This window comes from Salvia miltiorrhiza, chromosome 7 (genome assembly GCF_028751815.1).
Source record: "Salvia miltiorrhiza cultivar Shanhuang (shh) chromosome 7, IMPLAD_Smil_shh, whole genome shotgun sequence".
Classification (NCBI taxonomy): domain Eukaryota; kingdom Viridiplantae; phylum Streptophyta; class Magnoliopsida; order Lamiales; family Lamiaceae; genus Salvia; species Salvia miltiorrhiza.
The window spans coordinates 26640598-26659488 of record NC_080393.1 but is presented as its reverse complement, the minus strand read 5'-3'; the positions used below and the strand labels follow the sequence as shown (position 1 = coordinate 26659488).

Here is an 18891-nt window from a genome sequence, read left to right as displayed (position 1 = left end):
TTTGCCGTTTGGGGGATGATGCTGCACTGCTCACAAAAAATGTTTCGAGGAAATGTCAGCTGTCAAGCCGGAGAGATTCAATTACCCTTCAATGACTAGTCGTATCAATGCTGGTAAAGGTGATTGAGTTGTGGCATTTTCAGAGAGAACCACAAGAACAGCTACGAATGTAGGATCAACGTACAAGGCTGCAACGAGCAGCGGTCCAGACTATAAGATCGTGGTGAAGCCTAGCATCCTTGCGTTTGGAGCATTGTACAAAAAGAAATCATTTGAAGTGGTGATAAGTGGGAAGATTAAAGGGAAAATGATGTCAGCTTCACTGGAATGGTCTGATGCATTATTCTGTATGCCGATGATCTATAGCTCCATGATGCAGACCTGTTTTCAAAGGAATTTCTAAGGAATATACATGTAAAACTGCAATGATTATAATGCTCTGCTTCAATAAAATAAACATTTTCAGCATCTCTTCACCTTATTTATAACACAGATATTTATGTCTTTCAACTGCATGCATGCTTTATTCAAATACAGTAAAAATACATAAAGTTTTTTGACACAACACATTTCTATTTTTATCTTAAGAGAATCTGCTATATGCATTTTGTTTTATTAATTGAAGTATCCAACTTCCTTCATTATACCACACTATTCGCTTGAATCAAATCATACCATATTTATGGGGCTTATCATGAGATATCGAATCTTCAATACATTCTAAATTCTCAAATTCATCTTCTGTAGCATACACAAATTCATTTTCTTATTAAGTAACAAATAATGTAAACAGTATATGGACACAATGATGCAATTGACACATACAAAATGAGAATACACTTAAATTCTCTACATGTTCTACCAATACAGATTATTCAGAAGAATTACAGCTCGCCACTATTGTATACAAGCTGCTGAACTATACATACAGTACTCATAAGGCTCGTCCCCAATTTGGAAGCGCGCTTATTTGTATATCTTAAAAGCCGAAGATCCCTTTAGTGAAGGCCTAAGGTGGGAAACTGATGCAGCAAATCCAAGGGCCATGAGAGCGTTTTGGAGAAGCACGGGCAGCAGAATCTTCTTATTTTGCAGTGTCAGTGATAGATTTGTCTACAAACTTGTGTTGCAGCGTCTCCAGGTTTATGATGCTTCCCAGACCTTGTAGTCTCTGCCCTCCGTCGCCAAAGACCAGTTTTTTGAACCTCTATCGGGTTCATAGTGTCCGGGTCCAATCTTCATAGCAATCTTATCATCAATTACTGCTGCATAAACATCTCTCTCCGACTTCACTATTTTAACCTAAATCAAGAAAAGAGCAGCATGTGGTCAGAGCACTGTATATGAAAAACGGGCTCACATTCACAAATGATGACTGTAATAATCATGCAGAGGCATGAGTCGTATATGATGCCACAAAAACTCCAGTGAAATCTTACACTTGCACTCCCAAAAAAAAAGACAAAACTTCAGAAGCTTACTGTGCTCCGACAGTGGATCTTTTTGCGCTTCCGGATGGAGATGAGTTCTTTGATTTCAGATTTATAGCCAGAGAAAATATGATCATAGAAAACGGATGGTGTCCCAGGGTGTGTTAAGAGATAGGCGTAACCTTGCATTTCTTTACCACCTGGGAATCTCCAATGACCCTTCAAATCAGAAATGTAAATTTAGCAAACATAACGTTTTGTGCTTAGTTTTTACTGACAAACCAGCTAAGTTGAAAGATTTGACTCTACACAAAAGAATCAAAGATATAACGAGGTCCAACCTGAGTAGAACCAGTATCATGATTCTCAATGAAAGTAACAGCCCTTGACGGCCACCATCCCATCACCCCAGGAGGTTTTCCTTTCTCATCTGATAATCTCCAATATTCACATCTTTCAAGTGCCTATATAATGCAGATAAGGAGAGACAAGAAATCAATGGTAGGTACATTTAACTCTAGCAAGATAGCTAATTTTATTTTTGAAAATTTTGAGGTCGTATGCTTACAGAATGAAGAATTCCCTTGGTTGTGACGTCAAATGCACCAGCAGTTCCATTTGTGTCATTAATCCAATCTACTATTCTCTGCCGATGTGCATCTTGATTATGATCCATCTCACCATAACTGTAACTTAGTGAATCCCAGAACTCCCCTACGGCAAAATAAGGCTCACTTGCTTCTAAGTAGTCCTTGAAATAACCACCCCAAAATCCCCGTGCAAAATCAAGCCTCCATCCATCATAACCAATTTCTTTTCTGCACATCCAAGTGCCATCTTATGTAACTCTACATTTAAACAGACCTTTTTGTACTTCTCAATCAAATTAGCGGAAAATGTATGCCAGAAAAATGTACTTCTCCAGACATTACTGAAATATAACGAAGCATGCAAACCAAATTGAAAAATAAGTATTTCCATCCTTGACAACTTAAGCATTTATTCCCATTACCATCAAAACTTGCCATGAGCATTGAAGAAATAGAATAGAAATCGAAACATAACAAAGCATGCAAACCAAAATGAAAAATAACTGACACTGCTGAAATATATCAAAGCATGCAAACCAAATTGTAAAGGTAAACATTTATGGACTTAAATTAGTACCCTTCATCTAGCAGCCTTGAAAATTTAAGCACTCGGTTGCCTTACCATCAAAACTCTCCATGAGCACTGAGCAAAAACAATAGAATTTAAACTAATAACTAACCGCAACCAGCATAGCCATTCCTTGATGTCGTTTCTGACAAATTCTTGAGAGTGATCAATATTTGGAGCTGCATGGAAGTTATCTCCACTACTTTTATTGCCCCTGCCCTATGAGTGATCAAACAGAGGCAATACTTAGAGTTGCAACGTTCAAAGTTCATCATGGCTGTTGTCGTTCTTTATTGGTGAATGTACTCATATTTGTTACTACAACATAACTTTTCAGTGAACATCATAAGAAAGATTGAATTATTGATGATGCAATAAAACATCATAGTTAATTAAAAAATAGATAGAAATAGAATGTCTTAACTAGCAATACTTTCATTTTTTCCCTGTTTTTTTTTCTCCTTATCTACATGATTTCTTATATTTAAGTACATGACAAACGTTATTAAGACTACAGGTTTAAAGATGGAAATGAAGTCAAAGGATTTGAAACCTGAAAATGGGGATCGTCAGATACAACTGCACGGTCATCCCAATTCAAGCGACCGCCAAAAATATTCCAGACACCATTTTGATTCTGGAACTGCGCACATCGGTGGTTTAAGACAACATCTCCAAGAACCTTTATTCCCACTTCATGCAGTTTCCTCACAATATTCTTTAATTGATCAATATCTCCATACCTAACAAGCATTATCGCTGTCGTCATTATTGCAGCAATTATAACCATCAGAAAGCAATGGAGTCGATTCTAATGGTAACAACAGCAGTATGAAGGGTAACTTAATCACCAAGTAGAAGAGTAAAGGTTCTATTGTAACTAATGGTATTCTGCGTCACAGTTCAAGCTTGATCACTTATCAGTAAATTGACTTTGTAATCAGATAGGCATTAAATACTATCCACTTTCTATTTCTAAGAATGTACAGCATGTACGAACAGTAATTATGTATATTATATGATACCTGGAGTTTAGATTGTACAAGTCCCTTGGCATGTACCCTTCAGGTGAAACAGAATCGGTAGGCGGAGGTAACCATATCACAGTAAAACCAAGTGATGCTAATTCTGAAGCTTTTTCCTCAATCTCCAGATACCATCTTCCTGATTTATGGGATTCCCAATTAAATCCCTGGCAGAGAATTTCAAACCCTGAACCAGTCCCAGATGATATAGTTAAAGGGGGTGGGGCATCATCATCTTCAGCCAGTTCAGTTTCTGTAAATATAGGTGTAGAACTTCGGAAGATACTGTAGGCTTCTGCAGCGAGCTTCTCAATTTCTTGGAGAATGGTCTCTTGGGCTTGTCTGCTTTTTGTTTTCCTACTCTTTTCCGTGGAAATACCAGTCATTAATTTAGTTATCTCATTAATGATACCACCAGCATAAGCAGAAACTACTTGTTTTGGCTCAGATGTGACATCAAATGTGTCACCAGATGTCGTTGGGGAGCCAAGAGCTGCCGGTTGTCCCTCACCAGTAGAATGAGTAGAACCAGAAAGTTCACCTTTGGTTGCGTTACTTGTGAAGGGTATGTAAAAGTCATCCCCTTTGCAATTCAACCATGTATTATTATCCAGCTTCAACACAAAAACAAATGCAGAGAATTCATCACCCAATGTAAATGACCCCCAAGAACCACATCCGTCTGTTTTTTGCTGCAATGAAGTACAATGATGTTCAATAAACGCAAATATTAACTTACCGATTGAAAGAAATCAGGGAATGACTACCAATTTTTTTTTAAGGATATAGAATATTAAAAGTTAAACTTCTGATTTCATAGGCAGAAAGCTCATTCTTGACAATTACTCTTGTCATTAGCAGTGATCAAGTGGTTGATAAACAAACATTACTCTTACTAGGGCTTCAAAGAATCATAGCAGGGCAACAAAAGAAGGGAAAGAAAGGAAATCAGTAGGAGATGCCACATCTGAAACTTATTACCATGTAAGCCTCGAGTTTCATGATTGAATAATCAAATTGACAAGAATAATAATTCAAAGAGCATTGGTCCGCTAAGTATACAATAAATTGAAGTCAAATTTCATAAAAACTACCATAACATAAAGTATTTATTCTCTGATATACCTGCAACAGCGTTTGCAAAGCCTTATTCTTGAATATGATTGTCTCAGGAGGGTATGGTTCAGCTGGGACTTCCCAATTTTTACCTTCATCTCTGCAAACACCCCAGTGTATGACTACATCTCCAGGTAAATCAGTTTCTATATACAACAAATGTTTGTCCTTCTCCGTGCAGTGGCTCACTGACACGCTCATTAAGTTATCGGTACAAATTTCTTTAAAGACAGAGTGCTCTTCATAAAAACCTTGAAGAGGCCTCTTTTCTAAGTTAGATTCTTTAATGTCATTTCCTTTACCATCAGCAGATTCAGTTTCAAGAGGCAAGTTGGATATCTGTCCCAAATCACCTGCCACAAGAGAAATATTAACGATTTTCAAACATTGACCGAAAGGAAGTAGAAGTACAAGAAATTATGAAGAACAGAAAAATGATGCTTTTATCTTTCCAAATCACTCAATGGATGAAACATAGTTAACATAAGAAGAAAAAAAATATACAGCATAGACAAAGCCAAGTTAAATCAATCGCAACCAACATATATCACCATGTTTTACTTAATCCAACCGCTGGAAAAAGTTAGAAGAATCAAAAAGTCTACGGGATACTCGTCGTTAGAGCATCTCAAGTACCCAAATAGAAAGAGAAAAGAAAGAAATAAAAGTATGAAACATATTAAAACTACAGTACAGAATATCTAAAGCAACCTGGCAATACACCCAAGCTCTTTGCTCCAACAACATTGCCATCATCTTGAAGGGAATCGACAAGAGGAACTTTAAAATCTCTTCCTCTATGCTGATACCAACTCCCAGTTTCCTCATCCTAGACCATAAAATCACAAAAAGACTAAGGATGCATCAAAGACAGAATATTTTTGCAGACTTAAACCATCAACCAGTCAAAGAAGGAACATTCATCCAAGAACACAGCAGAACACACCTTCAGCACAAAATTTATGGCTGCAATTGAACTGTTCGTGTCGAAATCAATCTTCACTTCAACAAAAGAATCTCCTACAGATGAAGCAGGTGATCTTTCAAAAGGAGTCTCAATTGCGTAGTCCTGGAAAAGCAATCGATACCAATATCCACATAAGAACACAAGATGCATAGAAAAAAGAGGAAATGCATTCGCTAGCTCCAGCTAAAAGAATCCATAGTTACCTTAACGAGAATAGAGCCCGCAGGTCTCATGTCCGCCTGAGGTTGATCCCATTCACTGCAACAATGAGAATAAAGATATTCATTTGTCACGAGCATGTAACTATGATGTGCGTATTTCAGTATTTCCGTCACTAAAATCATGTATACCTGCCAGTATCGCCAACGTAATTGACTCCCCAGTGAAGAACCCATTTTCCGGGTAAACTACACCCCACAGTAAGGCTCCAATGCTCTTCATCTTTTCCACTTTCTAATCTGATTGTTATCTTTCCTTCCAGCTGTCACTCCAATAAACCAACCAAGAAGAAAAATATGCTTTTAAAAAGTATATTAACTTCTGTTTCCATACTTTGAGGCATATAAATACATTCAACTGCAAGTAACCACATTTATCAGTCTAAAGTGATTCGAGTTGGAGGAAAAAAAATTATTTAGCCGGAAAGCAATGAACAGCTAAAGCTTTGGGTCTTTTTCCCACTTCCTATAGGGAAATCCTTACAGAACAATAAATCAGAAATTCCTTCAAGATTCCAATATATAAATGTATATTATAAATAGTACGATGAAGTTATAGCTAACCAGATGATTGATCTCATCAACAAACACAACATGCAAACAATTCCCGCAAAACACAATTCGAAACCCAGAATTTCAAGATAACGACAAAGAATAAAACAAAATTCATAGTTCAACACAAGACCCTTCACGAACGATAATACTTAAACGATCAAAGTTAACTGCCCAAAATCCCAAATTTACCATTCCATCTAAATAAGCACTTACATTATTACATCTCAATAATCTCGACAAGAAACGTGATTGCATCTGTAGCATTCCACAAGCTATAAATACCAAATTTTACCTTTTCACGCCGCTTCAAGTCGAAAGTTTCAGAAAAGGTAACATCTGTAGCTTCGGGCGTTTCAACGACGGCGGTGCCGGAGGAACTGAGAGCTTTGGGAGCGCAGCAACGGCGGGAGCGGACATTGGCGCGGCGGTTGGGCGTGTGCGTGCAATTTTGGTTGAAAGAAATGGGCTTTCTAGGAACAAGTTGCAACTTTTCGAGGGGTTTGAAATAGCTACTGCGACGACGGTGGTGGTGGAGAATGAAGAGTGAGTCCGTCGTAACTACAGACATTGTATTCGGAGAATGATGAAGGTAGATTTGTTCTCAGATATTTCAGGCACTGGCATTGGCATACATATACACATTATGGTATGGCATTGTGTTTGCGTATATGATATTCATGATTTTGATTTTTTCTTTTTCTCTTAAATATCTATATCTGTGTAATATATGTACGAATATTTACATGAATCGCCCCCTTTTTAGTAAAATCTTCAAATAACTAACACAACTTGCAATAATAGCCAGAAACACCCATGAACGAAATTAGTTATATTACTCAATACTCACCCTTTATCATACACCAACAATTTTTTTTAATGTGGATAAACATTGTCACGTATTTTGTATTTACAATTTATTTTATGTATATACAATTAGCAAAAATCTTTTTAACAGTTTTTTTTATATATCAGTAGTGAGGTAGTTTAAATCATGCCTAATATTTTCACGTAAATGGGAATAGAATATAGCTTATCAAGTATTGAAATTCGCAGGGTTTGCTTTAATATGAATTCAATCGAAAAAAGAATCTCTCGTCGAAAAATGGTTCGATTGTGTCTTTGCAATTGAAATTTTCGAACTTCTCTTTAACAATAAACAAACAATGATATTTTAAATAGGATGTATATTTGACTCGCAACAATAACAAACGAAGAACACTAATATAAATATCTTTAATTTTAAAATTTTGTATTGATTTTTACAACAATTTGTTACAATAAATAAAACATCCTTTATAATGGGGTTTTTTCCCCTTATATGTATAAGTGATTCTAAGAAGAGATATATATTAGTTTTTACGACTCTGAATGTAGAGGGCATTTTAATATCATTTCAGGGCGGCTTCGCTTCATCCTGAGAAGTAAATCATTTTTCATTTCTTCAAGCGTCACGTTAACCGACATCAAATATTGTGTGGTTCTTCTGGTGTCGCAAATGATTATGCGACCATCTATAAATTTTTCACGCGTTGTCAGCCAAAAAGTCTTATTTATCTTTTTCTTCAGTTTTGAGGCAGGTATCTTCGACTATAACTTGTCTCCTATTTTATCATTAGATCTCTTTGGGGACCTTTGTTGCTCGGTTTTATGCTTGTTATTTGGTAATTTGGGCCTCTTCTTGTGGCAAAATAAGTTGGGCATGAATATCATCCTCACCAATTAATATATTACACAAATCTATAATCTATTAAAAATGCAGCTTTCAATTAAAATCAATTTCATATTTGGGTGACAATTTTGTGGTTATAATAAAATTAAAGTTTTATTTGTAAAATATATTTTTTCTTTTTATTTCATTTATCTTTAACGTCTTATTTTTTTTATATATATAAAATTTTGAAATTCGACTAATTATAAAAATATTTGATATACATGTCAAATTAAATATCATGACAAGAGCTTTAATTTGATACTATATTTTATGTAAATATTGGATTTACAGTATAAAAATTATCTTTATTTAAAGATTAAAATTTAACAAAATTTTCTCTCAATTCTCATCTTTTTTTGTACAAAACGACGTTGTATTGTACATTTTGTACATCAAAATTATATTCATACTCCCTCCGTCTCAAAACACATTAACGGTTGGGAGTGACACGAGTCTTAAGAAATATTGGTTGAGAATTGTTATAGGTGAAAAATGGGTCCCACTTTATAAAATATTATGAAAGCAATGAGTTAATTGAGGAAAAGTAGGGTGGACCATGATAATTTTTTTGTGAATAAATATGAGAAGGAGGGATAAAAAATAAGAGGATGTTGTATAAAAATGAAAATGTTCATGTTTTTGTGAGACATCCTAAAATGTCAAATTGTTCATGTTCTTGTGAGACGCATGGAGTATTTTTTCTAAAAGGACGTCGTTTTTTATATTTTCAATAAAAATATTCTCCAAATTATTAAGGGGTTGTATGTTATATCCGCACCCTAATTTTCAATATTCAGCAACTTCATTGTAAACTAATCTAACTTATAAATAATAATATTTTGATATTTTTATAATTTAAAATTTTTAAAAATAGTACTCCCTCTGTCCCGCGAATCTTGAGTCAATTTTTTTCGGCACGGGAATTAAGAAAATAGTGTTTAGTTTGTTAAGTGTGGTAGGTGAAAAAGTGAAAAGGTCTATAAATGAGAATTTTTTTGTCATATAAGAAAATAACTCAAGATTCGTGGGACGGAGGGAGTAACTAAAATGTTGTGGCGATTTCGTAATTTCTGGAGAGGTGAAGAACGGAAGTGAAAATTTATGCAGTAAAGTGTGAAAAGAGGCAGTGTACTTTTCGTGGAAATAGGATTTAGCGCACGTCGATGTTACATGGTGGACCATCTAATTTTCTTGCTTCTTTTACAGTCCTCATTATAAAATATCTGTCCACTCATTATTGTACACCTTATAAAGTATCTGCCGACTTCAATTCCCATGTGATTTTTTTTTTTTTGGGGGTGGGGGGATTTAACATTTTAAAGCATATCAAAATTATGTTTATTTAGAAATAGATATAGTCAAAACATTATTTAATATATTTCAAAAATTGTTATTGGTTTTTAAACACACAAAATTTTAGTTAATTCATATATTTGTACATGAAATTTAATTTTAGTAAATTTATTAATGATTTTATCATGAAACTAAATTATCCAAAATTCCGTAAATTTATGAAGAGTGGTGCGTAAATTTTTATTTTTTTTATGTTATTTTAACTTGAATTTGTGTATTATTATTTTTTTTCAAACATTTTCAAAGTCGTGAATTTTAATTAAATCGACTTTGAAATGAGTTTAAATTTAGGGACTTCAATTCTAATAAAATTATTACAAATTAAAATTTTATGTATTGTCATGTCAAAATTAAAGCTCGTATTTACTTCATGAATTAATTAAAAGTTTGTATATTCACATGCAAATATAGGGATGACAATTTTACCCGTTGGTTTAGATACCCACCCCTAATAGGGTGAGTGCGAGGGCAAATCGAGTTTGAATTTATACTTTTATACTCATATCGCTCTGCCCCCTGCCTGATAAACTATGAACTTAACACACACACACATATATATATATATATATATATATTAAAATTATACTTAATTACATAACTTGAATCTTATAAAAGATATGATATTGTTGACACTTACATGTGATATTTATCATTGGAAATGTGCAGTCATATGACCATTTTGAATAATCAAACATAAAATTTGGCCACTAATTTGAAAAATACAAAATTTAGCCATAATTTACGCGTTCTGCCCAAACTACCGTTTTATACGTTGGTCACACCTATTTGTGCTGCACGAATAGTACTAGTGACCATATTAGTGTCAATCATGTCATATACTTATGCTAATACACTGCCTTACTGGTGGACGTCGTATCCCACCAAATAATTCCTGCAATAGCTAAGAATTAATATAGTTAGTAGTAAGCAGGGTCGAACCACAGAGAACGGGTAATTGCAATCAATTTCCTAAAGATCTAAAATTGGTGTAGCCACCACGCCTTAAATTGAGAGAAATATTAATTAACTAAGAAAGCAAATTAAATCAAATAAAATAACACTAGAAAATAATCAAAGAAAAGTAACTCGGCTCGAATAAATCCATATTAATTTAATGACTCTGATCATCGACGCAATGATTAATTAATCCCTATCAACCAACCAGTTATAGGATACCGTGAAACGCAACGGACGTACCCCAATTCCTACTTACTGTGTCGATAAACAGCTGGAGACGCCAGACCTAGATTTAATATTCTAATAGCATTAAGAGGAAGGAACCCAGTTTAGATAAATTATCCTAGATACGCTAGTAATAATTCATCCACCAATTTATTCCTACTACGAACATGGTAGCTTTATCACTAATCAGCCCTATTCCAACAATTACGGATTGGGGGAACCAATTGACTGTAATCCAATTTAATCAAAGTTGATCAGGCTTAAATTAAATCAGAACTATCTTTAAACACAAGGAACAAATCAAAATCAACAGGAATCAATTATATGCTCAATTAGGTCTCACAGGTTATTAAATCAATACTTCATTATTCTCGACGAATTAAGAAATTAGCTACTCATAATTAAACGAAGAACAATCAAATAAATTAAAGCAAACATTAAACAAGAAAAATAAATTAGAATTGAAATAAACGAAATCACCACACTCGAATTAACCAAAGAAATTGTCTGTAGCAAAGTAATAGTTCCAGCCACCAACTCCCAAGAATAATAAGCAAAAATAAACAAAATAAATCCTAAGCTAATCAATGTGTAGTGCTTAAAATTGAAAGAGAATCAAAAGGTGGAAAAGTTGTTTTCAAAAGTCAACCTAATCCCCTAATTATACTAAAAAGTGGCGGCTGGGTGGTGTGATCAAATTTAGGGAATTAAGAATCCCTTAATAAGGCCGCCTAATCACCCCACAATTGGGCTTCGGCCCCTAATCAAAATAAGGCCTAAAAAATTAATAAAACAAGAGTTTAAGGCTTCATTAAATATAAAATAAATAACTCCAAGGCCAGCTCTAATTATCTCTTCAAAATCATGCCAACTTCATCAAAATTCTCGACTTTCATCATCTCCCGACATCTGCCATCTTCATTCTCCATCTACGCAATTCCTGCGCCAAAACACCAACGACATGGGTAATATCAAATAAAATCACACGATAAATAACTCGAATCTAGACAACTAAATCACACACATCAAATCTCCTCACACTTGAATCATACTTGCCCTCAAGTATGAAGTGAAGAAAAGACTCAATAGTACAAAATAATTATCCAGACACAATCTTCCCCCGACTCAACACACAAACACACGAAAAGGAAAAAGAAAGATGGAAGATAAGAAGCGAGACACGAAAACACAACAGCCAAGTAAATGCCAATTGCTAGTTTGTAACTTATACTGCCAAGATGAACCAAGTAATTCATAAATAACTCTCAACCTTCAAAATGAAAAATTAGAATCTCAAGTACACATCTCTATTATCAAATTAGTCAAAATCAGGCAATAGCAAGTACAGCTCACGACTTCACTCATTCGCTCAAATTGCAATTAAGGACATTCACACATACAAGAAAAAAATCCACTCAGTCATGATATGTCGCGGTCAAATAGTGACTCAAAAAGGACTTTGTTCATTTGGCGTAATGGGGCTAGGGACCATTCATAAGATTGGAAGGATCTAAAGGGGTTCCTAGGCTCAAGCAATGAAAATCAAAGTGTGCACATCTAATCCAAATCATCATCCACAATTTCAAGTTCATAGAGAAAGAAAGCAACCAACTTAGGGGAAAAACTCCAACAATAACAATGATACTACATGCTCAACTCAAACTGGTGCAACATCTTTTTTCTCTTTTATTTTATTTTCTTTTTTTTCTTTCTTTTTTTCTCTTTTTTTTTTCAGCAGCACCCTTTTTTTTTAGATCTCCAATCAACATGCAATCATCATCTACAAAATATCCCCACAAATCGTTTCCCAAATCCAATCTGAATTCACTGCCACTGTCTGGCCAAACGGATCACAGACCCTTATCATCTAGCACAAGACAACAGTTTGGGCAAACGGCACATGCAACCACAGCTTAACTTTCTCTAGTAATTAATGGAATGAAGTTCAAAATTAGACATGTATCACTGGGCCAAAGAGAGAGAGTCCAAAACAGGCCTTGGCTAAATATTTAGTGACTAGTAAGAACAAAAATGGTCAAGGCTTCAAAAATGGCTCACTAGGGGTTAATGTATGGGTAGGCAATGAAACGCAGGCCAAAAGGGCTTTCCTAGTGCCTTCTATCATTTGTCACATATGACTCACTTAATATCACGACCTCATGAATATCAAATCACTCAAAGAAGAAATATAGTAGAGAGTGCTCTACTCTATTAAGCTCAAATCTCACTTATGTGTGGTTTTTACTCACTTATTACCTTTCTTCGTCATCCCAATTTTCATCTAATAAAGATTCATCCATAAAATCACAATTCTTCGATTCCAAAAATATCAAGTCATCTACTTCATCACAAAGTGCAACTTGGCAGCATGCGTACACAAAACTAACAAACTAACACTCATTTGGCTAACATGCAAGAAAAACAACAACTCAACATAGACACACAAAAACAAAGACATATCCCCCTCCTCACACTTAGACGTTGCTTGCCCTCAAGCAAACAAGAAAAAGCATAAAAAATGGAAGCACACAAAAAACTAACAAAAACACAAGACAAAAAACAAAACAAAGAGAAACAAGAAGAAAAATCAAACACAAGGGAAGGACATCACCGTGCACGCTGCTTTGTGGAGATGCCGACAGAAGGCGGAAGGCGGCGGTTCTGGAGGGGGTCGCGGCGGCAGTGGTGTTTCAGGCGGAGACATGCGAGTGGAGATGGCTGGAGTGGGTTTTGGAGGAGGTGTAATTGAGAGGGAAACAATGGCGGGAATTTGGAGTAGGTCAAAACCTCCATCAATTTCCAGAATTGCAGTTAACTCCACCACACTTAACATAGTGTCCAATTTGACCCCAAATTCTCCAGAATCTTCAAAATGACATCCAAACCCTACCTCTTTCAAGTCTAGCTCCAATGGCTTCACAACAGTCGGTTCTGAGCTGGTAGATTTGGGCATCCTGCTCGATAGGTGCCGAATTGGAATTTCGTCAATGGAGTACAACTGTATGATAATCTCTCGAATAGCGTCATTCTCCTCTGTTTTGGCATCCTCGTCATTCAGCACACTAAAAATAACTTGCTCGAGCTCCTCTTCCCTGAAATTCGCAACAAAATCATCAATCAAAGGATCAATCACAGTCATAAAAATAGATTTAGGATCTTCTTCGGTTTTTGTTTCTGCCTCTGAATCAGGATCCGTTTGGGCAAACAGATCATCTTCCGCAGTAGAAGCACTGGGTTCAACCATGACACGGTTCTGTTTGGGCAAACGGAACAATTTTCGATTCTGACAATTTTTGCTGCTTCCTTGCCTTAGACTCTTTTCTCAACCTGGACTTTTTTTCTTTTTTTTTAAAAAAAAATCTTGCTAAAAAAAACAACAGAAAAATAAAATAAAAACAATGAAAATAAATCAATAGGAAAAAGAAAATAATTAACACCGTTCCCCGGCAACGGCGCCAATTTGGTGGACGTCGTATCCCACCAAATAATTCCTGCAATAGCTAAGAATTAATATAGTTAGTAGTAAGCAGGGTCGAACCACAGAGAACGGGTAATTGCAATCAATTTCCTAAAGATCTAAAATTGGTGTAGCCACCACGCCTTAAATTGAGAGAAATATTAATTAACTAAGAAAGCAAATTAAATCAAATAAAATAACACTAGAAAATAATCAAAGAAAAGTAATTCGGCTCGAATAAATCCATATTAATTTAATGACTCTGATCATTGACGCAATGATTAATTAATCCCTATCAACCAACCAGTTATAGGATACCGTGAAACGCAACGGACGTACCCCAATTCCTACTTACTGTGTCGATAAACAGCTGGAGACGCCAGACCTGCTTATTTCTCTTATTAAAATATAACCTAGCTGGAGACGCCAGACCTAGATTTAATATTCTAATAGCATTAAGAGGAAGGAACCCAATTTAGACCAATTATCCTAGATACGCTAGTAATAATTAATTCACCAATTTATTCCTACTACGAACATGGTAGCTTTATCACTAATCAGCCCTATTCCAACAATTACGGATTGGGGGAACCAATTGACTGTAATCCAATTCAACCTAAGTTGATCAGGCTTAAATTAAATCAGAACTATCTTTAAACACAAGGAACAAATCAAAATCAACAGAAATCAATTATATGAACAATTAGGTCTCACAGATTATTAAATCAATACTTCATTATTCTCGCCGAATTAAAAATTAGCTACTCATACTTAAACTAAAAACAATCAAACAATTAAAAGTAAATATAAAATAAATAAATTCGAAAATAACAACTTAAACCAAGAATTAAAATAACCAAACCAATCACCACTTGTTTGAATATGGAAGAATTCGAATATGCCAACTCCAAATCAAAAGGAAGAAACAACCAAAGTAATTCCTAATCTAATCAAATGTGTACTGCAAGACGAAAATAAAACTAACTATCCCTAAAGCATGCGGCTGCCCCTATTATATACTAATACTAAAACAAAACAAACCTAATCTAATAATCCTAATGTGGCGGCTAGGTGGGGAATAAAAGGCTAAGGGATTAATCCCTAAAGTGCCGCCCCATTGCCCAACATGGGCTTTCGGCCTTAATCAAAACAAAAACCCAAAGTAATTAAAAACATGAGTTTTAGACATAATTAAATTTTGAACAAATAACTCCAAGCCCAATCTCTAATAATCTCCTTTGTCAACGCCAAATTCCATTAAAATTTCGACTTTCACCATCTTTCTCCATCCACGAGCTTCTACTTCTCCATCCATGCAATTCCTGCGCCAAAATGCCAATGAACTTGTGTAATATCATATAAAATCACACGATAAATAACATAAATCTAGACAACTAAATCACACACATCAAATCTCCTCACACTTGAATCATACTTGCCCTCAAGTATGAAATGAAGAAAAGACTCAATCGTACAAAATAATTATCTAGACATGACCTTTCCCCAGACTCAATACACAAACACACGAAAAGAAAAAAGAAATATGGAAGATAAGAAGTGAGACACGAAAACACAACAGCCAAGTAAATGCCAACTGCTAGCTTGTAACTTATACTGCCAAGATGAACTAAGTAATTCATAATTAACTCTCAACCTTCAAAATGAAAAATTTAGAATCTCAAGAATGCACCTCTATCATCAAATTAGTCAAAATCAGGCAAAAGCAAGTACAGCTCACGACTTCACTCATTCGCTCAAAATGCAATTAAGGACATTCACACATACAAGTAAAGATCCACTCAGTCATGATATGTCGCGGTCAAATAGTGACTCAAAAAGGACTTTGTTCATTTGGCGTAATGGGGCTAGGGACCATTCATAAGATTGGAAGGATCTAAAGGGGTTCCTAGGCTCAAGCAATGAAAATCAAAGTGTGCACATCTAATCCAAACTATCATCCACAATTTCAAGTTCATAGAGAAAGAAAGCAACCAAACTTAGGGGAAAACTACAATAATAATAATGATACTACATGCTCAACTCAAACTGGTGCAACATCTTTTTTCTCTTTTCTTTTCTTTTTCTTTTTTTTCTTTTTTTTTAATTTTTTTTCTTGTTTTTTTCCTTTCTTTTTATACAGCAGCACCCTTCTGATTTTTTTTCTATATCACTCCTCAACATGCAACAATTATTTCCATAATATCCCCACAAATCGTCTCCCAAAGTCAATCTAAATTCACTGCCACTGTTTGGCCAAACGGATCATAGACCCTTATCATCTAGCACATGACAGCAGTTTGGGCAAACGACACATGCAACCACAGCTTAACTTCTCTAGTAATTAATGGAATGAAGTTCAGAATTAGACATGCATCACTGGGCCAAAGAGAGAGTCCAAAACAGGCCTTGGCTAATTATTTAGTGACTAATAAGAACAAAAATTGTTAAGGCTTCAAAAATGGCTCACTAGGGGTTAATGCATGGGTAGGCAATGAAACGCAGGCCAAAATAGGCTTCCCTAGTGCCTTCTATCATTTGTCACATATGACACACTTAATATCACGACCTCATGAACATCAAAGCACTCAAAAAGGAATATAGTAGAGAGTGCTATACTCTATTAAGCTCAAATCTCACTTATGTGTGGTTTTTACTCACTTATTGCCTTTCTTTGTCATCCCAATTTTCATCTAATAAAGATTCATCTATAAAATCGCAATTCTTCAATTCCAAAAGTATCAAGTCATCTACTTCATCACAAAGTGCAACTTGGCAGCATGCATACACAAAACTAACAAACCAACACTCACTTGACTAACATGCAAGACAACACAATGACTTAACATACACACGCAAAAATAAAAACATATCCCCCTCCTCACACTTAGACGTTGCTTGCCCTCAAGCAAACAAGAAAAAGCATAAAAAAGGAGAACACACAAGAAGAAAAAAAACAAACCAACAAACACAAACACTAAACAAGACAAGGAAAAAAAAAACAAATAAACAAAAACGAACAAGAGGGAAGGGTATCACCGTGCTCTCGTTGTCTTGTGGAGATGCCGGTAGAGGGCGAAGGGCGGCGGTTCTGGAGGGGGTCGCGACGGCGGCGACGTTTCAGGCGGAGAGATGCCAGTGGAGATGGAGGGCGGTAATGGAGGCTGGCGGTGATGATTTCCAGAGGCAAACGAAAAGATATGATGGCGGGAACAGGGAGGTGTTGGATTGTGGAATTGGAGAGCAGCGGCGGGTCCGGGTTGGAGATGGAGGCTGGAGGTGTGTGGCTGTGGCGGCGGTTCTGGAGTGGGTCGCGGCGGCGGTGGTGTTTCAGGCGGAGATATACGAGTGGAGATGGCTGAAGTGGGTTTTGAAGGAGGTGGAATTGAGAGGGAAACGATGGGGGAAATTTTGACTAGGTCAAATCCTCCATCAAATCCCAGAATTGCAGTTGACTCCACCACACTTAGCATAGTGTCCAATTTGACCCCAAATTCTCCAGAATCTTCAAAATGACACCCAAACCCTACCTCTTTCAAGTCTACCTTCGATGGCTTCACAACAGCTGGCATAATCGGTTCTGAGCTGGTCGATTTGGGCATCCTGCTCGATAGGTGCCGAATTGGAATTTCGTCCGTGGAGTACAGCTGCATGATAATCTCTCGAATAGCATCATTCTCCTCTGTTTTGGCATCCTCATCATTCATCACACTGAAAATAACTTGATCGAGCTCCTCTTCCCTGAAATTCTCAACAAGATCATCAACCAAAGGATCAATCACAGTCATGAAAATTGATTCAGGATCCTCTTCGATTTCTGTTTCTGCCTCTGAGTCAGGATCCGTTTGGGCAAACAGATCCTCTTCAACAGTAGAGGCACTGAGATCAGCCCTGAAAAAAAGTTCCGTCCGGGCAGACAGAGCAATCTCCGAATCCAACAGACCTTGCAGCTTCCTTTCCTTAACCTGGAGTTTTTTTTTTTTTTTTAATCCTGCTAAAAAACAACATAAAAAATAAAATAAAATAGAATCAATAGGAAAAAGAAATTAATTAACACCGTTCCCCGGCAACGGCGCCAATTTGGTGGACGTCGTTTTCCACCAAATAATTCCTGCAATAGCTAAGAATTAATATAGTTAGTAGCAAGCAGGGTCGAACCACAGGGAACGGGTAATTGCAATCAATTTCCTAAAGATCTAATTTTTGGTGTAGCCACCACGCCTTAAATTGAGAGAAATATTAATTAACTAAGAAAGCAAATTAAATCAAATAAAATAACACTAGAAAATAATCAAAGAAAAGGTAACTCGGCTCGAATAAATCTATATTAATTTAATGACTCTGATCATCGACGCAAAGATTAATTAATCCCTATCAACCAACCAGTTATAGGATACCGTGAAACGCAACGGACGTAACCCAATTCCTACTTACTGTGTCGATAAACAGCTGGAGACGCCAGACCTGCTTATTTCTCTTATTAAAATATAACCTAGCTGGAGACGCCAGACCTAGATTTAATATTCTAATAGCATTAAGAGGAAGGAACCCAGTTTAGATAAATTATCCTAGATACGCTAGTAATAATTCATCCACCAATTTATTCCTACTACGAACATGGTAGCTTTATCACTAATCAGCCCTATTCCAACAATTACGGATTGGGGGAACCAATTGACTGTAATCCAATTTAATCAAAGTTGATCAGACTTAAATTAAATC

General features: G+C 35.9%; 2 protein-coding genes across 3 annotated transcripts; both read right to left on the bottom strand.

Annotated features, from left to right (window-relative positions):
- Nucleotides 1-749: 749 nt before the first annotated feature.
- On the bottom strand, nt 750-7164 carry LOC130995729 (alpha-amylase 3, chloroplastic). Of its 2 annotated transcripts, none has more exons than XM_057921129.1 (13): nt 6762-7164; nt 6047-6177; nt 5900-5954; nt 5676-5798; nt 5441-5558; nt 4739-5082; nt 3614-4305; nt 3142-3331; nt 2701-2807; nt 1999-2248; nt 1772-1894; nt 1482-1649; nt 750-1302 (listed from the first exon to the last, which is right to left on the bottom strand). In XM_057921129.1, the coding sequence occupies exons 1-13, from the start codon at nt 7035-7037 to the stop codon at nt 1144-1146; spliced, it is 2736 nt and encodes a 911-aa protein (XP_057777112.1). In that variant the 5' UTR covers nt 7038-7164; the 3' UTR covers nt 750-1143. The 2 variants fall into 2 exon arrangements, with proteins under 2 accessions (XP_057777112.1, XP_057777113.1); XM_057921130.1 differs by having other exon boundaries at nt 6047-6272; nt 6762-6893.
- Nucleotides 7165-11317: 4153 nt separating this feature from the next.
- On the bottom strand, nt 11318-18697 carry LOC130995728 (uncharacterized). Its single transcript, XM_057921128.1, has 2 exons — nt 18634-18697; nt 11318-14604 (listed from the first exon to the last, which is right to left on the bottom strand). Exon 2 carries the CDS (start codon nt 13957-13959, stop codon nt 13303-13305), a length of 657 nt encoding a protein of 218 aa, XP_057777111.1. The 5' UTR covers nt 13960-14604; nt 18634-18697; the 3' UTR covers nt 11318-13302.
- Between the last annotated feature and the right edge of the window lie 194 nt (nt 18698-18891).